The sequence below is a fragment of the Mesoplodon mirus genome (genome assembly GCF_964341445.2).
Source record: "Mesoplodon mirus genome assembly, chromosome: 1".
In the NCBI taxonomy this organism is placed as follows: Eukaryota; Metazoa; Chordata; class Mammalia; order Artiodactyla; family Ziphiidae; genus Mesoplodon; species Mesoplodon mirus.
The window spans coordinates 25,759,133-25,767,075 of NC_138976.1; the positions used below are offsets into that span (position 1 = coordinate 25,759,133).

General features: G+C 45.4%; 1 protein-coding gene across 2 annotated transcripts in view; it reads left to right on the plus strand.

Annotated features, from left to right (window-relative positions):
* Window positions 1–267: 267 nt before the first annotated feature.
* The window catches only part of TGFBR1 (transforming growth factor beta receptor 1), a 65,502-nt gene continuing 57,826 nt past the window's right edge, over window positions 268–7,943 (plus strand). For both annotated transcript variants that reach the window (XM_082615102.1, XM_082615103.1), the window contains exon 1: window positions 268–448. In XM_082615102.1, the coding sequence (XP_082471228.1) occupies window positions 364–448 (85 nt within the window). In that variant the 5' untranslated portion in view covers window positions 268–363. The remainder of the gene's footprint in view (window positions 449–7,943) is intronic.

Genomic DNA, 7,943 nt, shown 5'->3' on the forward strand with positions numbered 1-7,943 from the left:
TAGACCCTGCTCCCACCGGGCCTTCTCCGAACTCCCAGCGGCTTCCACAGCTGCAGGGGTCTGGCGGGTCCCCGCAGCGGGGAGTCTGAGGGCGTGGCCAGCGGCCAGGCGCCCGCGGCTCTGGATTGGTTGCCCAGTGGGCCCGTAGGCGGGGCTCTGGGTTGGGTCCCGCTCGGCTGTTCGCAGACGGCGGGGAGGCGGGGCCGGCGGGAGCCCGGCAGCCAATGGACGCGCAGCCCCAGAGCAGTCACAAAAGGCCGAAGCGAGGCCGCCGCGGCGGCAGGGGAGGTGGGGCGAGGCGAGGTTTGCTGAGGCGAGGCGGCTGCCGGGCCGGGCCGGGCCACAGGCGGTGGCGGCGGGACCATGGAGGCGGCGGCCGCTGCTCCGCGTCCCCGGCTGCTTCTCCTCGTGCTGGCGGTGGCGGCAACGCTGGTCCCGGAGGTGACGGGTGAGCGGCGGCGCGGCGGGACTGGCGGGCGGCTTCGGGGCGCGCGGACCGGGCCCGGCCTCTGGCTCGCTCCTTCTCTTTCTCAAACATGGCGCGGGGCCGGGGGCGCAGGTGGCGGCGCCTGGGCCGGGGCCGGGCTTTCCTGCTCGGGCCGCCGCCACGCTAGCCGCGGGTGGGGAGCGGAGGCGGGGCTAGGGCCTGGGTCCGAGCGCGGGTGGACTTGCCCGGCAGCCCGCGGCTGCCCCGGCTGCCGGCTCTCCGGGGGAGGTGGCGTCGGGCGAAGCCGTCCGGTGTCGGGGGCTGCCCTCTGGGGAGCGAGTGGGCGCGGGCCGACAGCCGGAGGGTGTGAGGCTGGCCGGGACCGGCAGAGCTGGGACTACTCCCCATTCCCCGCGGGGCGCTGTGTGGCGTTGTCCCGGGCACCGCACCCCGAACGAGTAGGTGCTCCAGGCTCCGGGGTCCCGGGAGGGATTGGGGTCCGAGGAGGCTTCCAGGGCGGGGTGTGAGCTCTGAGCCTCCAGGGCCTCCCCTAGCAGTGGGAGGGGGGGGATGTGTGGCAGAGACCCCCGGGTCAGCAGGGCCGCCCTGGCCTTTGGCGCCGGCCTGACCCCGCCGAGAGGGGCCGCTTCTCCAGCCAGGGGTGGCTTTGGAAGGGGAGCTACTGTGAAGCTTTGTGTGAGGACAAGGAGGCACTAACATGTGCGGAGTGCTTCTTCTTTCGTGCTTCTGGGGAAGTGTTGAAGTGAATCCAGTAACCAGAAGGCTACAGATTGTTTTCGTAGTAGAAACTTGAACGTTTGCTCACTCTGCGGGGGTTTGGAATGTTTGAATGGAAATGACTCTGAATTGATCAAACGCTTTTATTTCCTCGAAGGAACATCGCTAGAGATGTTCCATTTCTTGAGTGACAGTAGTTTGAATCAGTCGTCTGTGTAGCTGGTTTTCGAGGGAGTGTTTGCTACGTTTTCCAAAATATTAAATTAGGATGGGGTATGTGGTCGTCACCTACCCCGCGGAAGGAGAATTGAAAAACTTTGTTAGCATCCAAGTTATAATACTAGAAACTGAAATATAGAGCCTTAGTGTAAGCAACTAAGATAAAGTGAAAGTACGTTTCTGTGTCTGTAATTGAACACCAAATGTTTTTAAAACAAAAAATTCAAGACAGGGTGCCAATTATTATTAATAGCTACTGTCTTTTAAGAGCTTACTATGATGTAGATGCATAAAGTACACCAAAGTACATTATCTAATCCTCACAACTAAACCCTTAGGGCTATGTGGCATTTGCCCCATTTTATTTATTTATTTATTTTTGTCTGTGTTGGGTCTTCGTTTCTGTGCGTGGGCTTTCTCTAGTTGCGGCGAGGGGGGGCCACTCTTAATCGCGGTGCGCGGGCCTCTTACTGTCGTGGCCTCTCTTGTTGCGGAGCACAGGCTCCAGACGCGCAGGCTCAGTAGTTGTGGCTCACGGGCCTAGTTGCTCCGCGGCATGTGGGATCTTCCCAGACCAGGGCTCGAACCCGTGTCCGCTGCATTGGCTGGCAGATTCTCAACCACTGCGCCACCAGGGAAGCCCTGCCCCATTTTACAGATGAGAAAACTGAGGTGTGGGGAGGGTAAGTACTCAATTACTAAGAACTGGAGTTAGTACACTGAGGGTTCAATGTTTCCAAAACCTATAAACCTTAATATATACACCTCACTGTCTGGCATAGCCCATTTTTCTCTTTTAGTCCTCTAATAGTGATCTTTATTATTCACTTTTAGATTTTTGTCCTCACAATTAGAAAAACAGGTTGGCTTCTTTCTGACTCCTAGTACATTCTATTTTTTTGGCCCTGCCGCGCTGTGGTATCTAAATTCCCCAACCAGGGATCGAACCCGTGTCCCCTCCAGTGGAAGTGCCGAACCCTAACCACTCCTAGTACATTCTTGGAGTCCCTTCACACTGGGCCTACATTAGAGGAAACAATGGATTTTTGACATTGGCCTGAGAAGGGGGAAAAGATAAATGTGTGGACAGGTGGGAGAATCAATATAGTTATGCATCAAGCATAAGTAACATTTCCACACCACTATTTACTCAAGTAGCATAGTTCACTCTTTTCCACCTAGCTTAGCACACAAAGTGTTCGTGTATTCAATCATTAGCATTGGACTTAATAGATGTACAGAATATTGCTCAGTCCATGCCCTGGAGGAGCTTACAGACTACCCTGGCATGCCTACAATACAAAGCCGATCCAGGAGCTATTATTATGCTTAAGTCTAGACTACCTCAACTGGTCTGCCTGTTCTCCTTGATTATGTTGATGTTTCCATTCATCCTTTCATATATTCTGAAGAAGCGCAAATGCTTTTTAAAGTTTATAATTTGACTTCCTTTTTAAGAGTTTGCAGTTGTTCCTTATTGTCTCGGTATCAGTTTTGTATTTCTCTGCCCAGCTTCTGCTCTCTCCCACATAGATTTCTCTAGGGAAATTGGTTCCTTGTCCATGGTACACAGTTTAGTACCACTATGTCTACATATATATCCTGTGTGAGAATGCTTCCTTTTCGTAACTTTTTCTTTCAAAACATTCCTAAAACCCAACTCTTCTTTACATTAATGCCTCTTGAATGTTTTGTCCTTTCTTCATATGCAGCCATCAGCTTAGTCCTGCCTGTTATCCCTCAAATCCATTTGCTTTCCAGAGTTTCTCTCACCTAGGCTTTTTTATAGGCTGCTGCCAAGCTAATCTTCCTCAGCCATCCCCACAAAGGGTTTACGAGATTTCCCATTTGTATTCAGTGCTTAGAGCAGTACTTGAGGCTTATGATTAGGGCCACCTCTGTGTATCCAACCAGAGATTTCACATCCCACTACTGCAAACCCTCAATTCCAGCGTTTTCTATTTTTCCACCCACTCCTGACTTTTCAGCCTTTTCACTACATATTTAATTTTGCCCCTTTTGGGAGTGTGAGGAGAGAAGTTCTCAGTCCTGACTTCCTATACTGCTTTAGTTTGTGAACTCTTTATTTCCCTGAACTGTATAGAACTTACACTTTGTGTTGTCTGTTTCTACCATGTTGCACTGTTACTTAAAAATACTCTCGAACGTTATAAGTACCCAGAGGGCAAGGATCATGCCTTTTATTTCTTTTATGGTCTCAGAACCTAGCACTATGTTTTATATTCTGTTCCACTTAAATGCTTGTTGTTTAAATTAATTGTTTGACTTGAGTATTCCTTTAGTGTTTATACTGTTATATGTAAGTACAGTTTATACAATATTAATTGAGAATTCTGTGTACAATCAGGAAAAGTCATGTGATGTGGTAAAAGAAGCAGTTGGTTATTAGATTTCGTTATTAGCCCCAACTTCTAGGTATGCAGAAAATGGGGATGATACCTACTTTGTCTAGTTTATGAGATTGTTAAGATCAAATGAGAAAATTGTATTGGCATTTGAGGTTGCTATTTTGTATTGTTATTAATAGGAGGGCTGATGTTCAACCAGCAATTCCCACTGGGCCACGTGTGTTTTGATTGGTTAGACATCCTTTCTGATTGGTTGGTACCACTGGGGTGCTAGTTGTTAATACTTTTAATATCACCCCTGCAGAGAGGCATCAGTATTCAAAGAGGGAAGTGAGTATTCTAGACTGAAGTGACTGGGGGAGGCTTCCTGGACACTTTAGGACTTAAACTGACTTTGAAGAGTGGCTAGAATTCAGTTGGGCAGAGAGGGGTATTTGATGAGTGTTAAGCTCTCTCTTTGTAAGCTGTGTCCCCCAGCTCCCCTAGGGCAGGAAGCAAAAGCTTCTATTGTCTGGCTGGCAAGTTACTCTTTATAGAGTTAATTTCCTTATTCTGAAATGTGGGGTTTGTATATATTAACCACTATTATTTTTTCCCAAATTCTAAAAATTCTCTAATATGTGACTGGAAACAGAAAGGTAATCTAAGTGGGATGAGTAAGGGAGAGTAATATAATGGGATGCCCACCGGGGCTAGGCATTCAAATGTTGAAAGTCATAAATCACTGAGTTTACAGATGGAAAAGCATAACTCTAGAGGTTAGGTGAATTTCTCAGGGTTGGGCAGAACCAGGACACGAACTTTGATTTTTCTGATTCTAGATCTTGTGTCCTATATGGCAGTTTAAAATGTGAAGGATTTGGAGTGGGGAGGAACAGAGTTAATGGAGTGACTTACCTAAGTGAAGTTACCTTGAATTTCACAAAGCTTAAGAAAAGTGAGTTCTGAAAGTGGGAGGGAGGGGGAATAATTATAGGTTATAAAGTCCTCAAGAGAAGGTCAGTACCTTTTTTATACTGCTGAAAAAAGGGCCTGGTGTAGTGCTTATTATTATTATTATTATTATTATTTTTGTGGTATGCGGGCCTCTCACTGTTGTGGCCTCTCCCGTTGCAGAGCACAGGCTCCGGACGCGCAGGCTCAGCGGCCATGGGTCACGGGCCCAGCCGCTCCGTGGCATGTGGGATCTTCCCGGACCGGGGCACGAACCCGCGTCCCCTGCATCGGCAGGTGGACTCTCAACCACTGCGCCACCAGGGAAGCCCGTGTAGTGCTTATTGATTGAGAAAAGTAGGCTTATAGTAGTTTGGAAGAAATTTTGGTTTAATTGAAGTGGGATGTAATTGAAAGGCCTTGTAGCACATGGTTAGGTTTAGAATTTTAGATGATCTACTTTGTTGTTGAAATTAAATGGGGAGGGACTTCCCTGGTGGCACAGGGGTTAAGAATCCACCTGCCAATACAGGGGACACGGGTTTGAGCTCTGGTCCGGGAGGATCCCACATGCCGTGGAGCAACTTAGCCCGTGCACCACAACTACTGAGCCTGCACTCTAGAGCCTGTGAGCCACAACTACTGAAGCCCATGCTCCACAACAAGAGAAGCCACCTCAATGAGAAGCCCTCACACCGCAACGAAGAGTAGACCCTGCTCACAGCAACTAGAGAAAGCCCTTGCGCAGCAACGAAGACCCACCGCAGCCAAAAATAAATAAATGAATAAATTAATTAATTAAAAAAAAAAGAAATTAAATGGGGAACTGACATGTTCAAAATAATGAAGAAGGAGATAAATCTTGTTCCTGTGGGGATGGATGCTCCTGTGAAGACTTTTGTTGACAGCTTCTCCTAGGCCTAATTGAAACAGTTGCCTGAACTCAATACTATTCTTTAGTACAGTTGTATTGTATCAGATATGTTCATGTCTAATGAAGTGGGTTTTGAAAATGCCAGTATCCTATGGATGGCCCTTTTGATATGAGAACGTCTTTTCAAACCACAGAATCCCCTGCACATGTCAGAAAACCTCATGTCTTTTGCTGTTCTTTCTTGGTCATGGCTTGCATAATGCAACATTTTCTGAACAGATGGACCCTGGTTTGATACCATGTGATTGGGTCACATCTTCGCTTCCTGGTTCTGGAATTGACAGCAGATGCTGGCATGTTTCTCAGGAATTTTCATGTCTTGTTACATAGAACTGGCTGAAGAAAACTTTTGGAATCTTCTCAAAATTTATAGTCTGTTTTGACCCAGCCTAACTGCAATACTTAGGATAATATTTAATGCATTACTTAATGTAATTTTCTCAATATCAAATCTAAGCAGTTTCCATAAACATTAAGATTTGCTGCTATGCTGAATTAGATCCAGGTTTAGCTGTACAGTTTTAGTCCAAAACTGCAAGTAAGTTTCTTATGGTTACCCTTTTTATATGTGAACTTAACAATTGATTGACTTGTAGGATTTTTGCCTTAGACACTTTCTCAAACACTAGTGGAGTAAGTCTGATTGGTTTTATGGGTCCAATTTTATAGATCAGATCTGGCCTTTTGTAAAGCTGCTCCCTCATTTTGGCAATCTGAGAGCAATATACATTATACAGAATGATTTATAACAAAAATATTATGACTTGCAGGATATACACACAGGTTGCTTTGACATTTCTGTGAAGGTTCAGTGGTCCTTGCATCCTTTTATCAATCTGAAAGGAATATATTTTAAGAATGTGCTAGGAATTCTACCTGCCTTGTCTCATTTAATTCGCATAACCAGCCTTGGATGATAGTTGTGTAATAGTACAAAAGCTTCTTACTTTTGTACCAGTTAATTTCCAAAACACTTTTTTAAGTCCGTTTGTTCCCAGGTCCAGTGACCAGTGCCTAGGAGATAACTGTAGATTTTGATAACATTGGTTTTAACCCAGGATTCTTTTCAGCTCTCTTAAACATTATCTAAAGATGTTAATATTTTGTCATTCATATTTTAATCATAAATACATTTGTAAAAGGAAGACCGTGCTTCAGATGGAACAGATAGTGACTAACAGTAGTCCAACCACTGAGACTCAAATGATTGTACATTACCATTAACTCCATCAGCTTGGGTAGGCAGAGTTGTCAGGATTTTGCTCAGATTGGAACTTAGTTTGTTCCTATGAAAGTTTGTAAATAGAAAAGCTTCTGTGTTTCCATTTTACAGACCAGGAAACTGAGGTCATGATGTTAATGAATGGTGGAGCCTGTGTTTAACCTTTGCAGAGTGTGTACTCTTTCCTCTACATCATGCTGCTTTCATACACAGTAAATATCTTGCAATGGTCATTTTGTCAGGAAGGTTTTCCTTCTTCCTTCCTCCCTCCCTCCCTCCCTTCTTTCCTTCACCGTGAGAATATGCTTCAAGCTTGTCTTTATTACAGTTTGCCTCTTTGCAACTGCAGCTTACTCAGATGCTTGCAGTCTTTTTTTGACATTATATTTTTAGGTAATTTGAATCTCTCCAATGATTCTAATGATGGTTGATCCCTCACTATTTGTGTTGATTTATTTATATTCATAGCAAACTCTTTGCTTCTCAAATTAACATAGGCACAGACCTGAAAATTTGAATCAGAGAAGAGAAAAAAGCTATCATTGTCCATCGTTAACATTTTGGCTTATTCTATCCCCTTTGCATTTTATTGTATAATATAATCATTCTTTAATCATTCTGTCTTAATAGTTTATCAAAGCTAATAAATATGTTTTTAAGATGGCAGAGCTTTGGCCTGTAGAAGAAATAGCTCATTTAATCTTAGCAAATATTTAGTAATCGTCAACTCAGTGGGAGGTGTAGAAAAAGACGCACACTTGCTTTCAAGGAGTATGATGCTGGGGAAATATGAATACAGATTCAGTAATAGCAACCACAGGGATTGCGCTCTACAGGTGATAGGACTTGATCTTGTGCCTTGCAGACTAGGTAGGGTTTAGAGAGGATGAGGGGCAGAGGGAAAGTACACCGAGGTAGGGGAGGATGATGTGAGTGAAGAAGGAGCATGCTAAGTTTAAAAATTTTAAGGGGAGGAATGGAAGTTCATGATTTAAAGGGTGGGCTCAGAGAATTATGAGCCTTGAAAATCAGGAAAAAGAATGTTTAACTACACCACAGAGGAAATGGAGCAGGATGGCTACCTAGGAGTTTTTGGAGTAG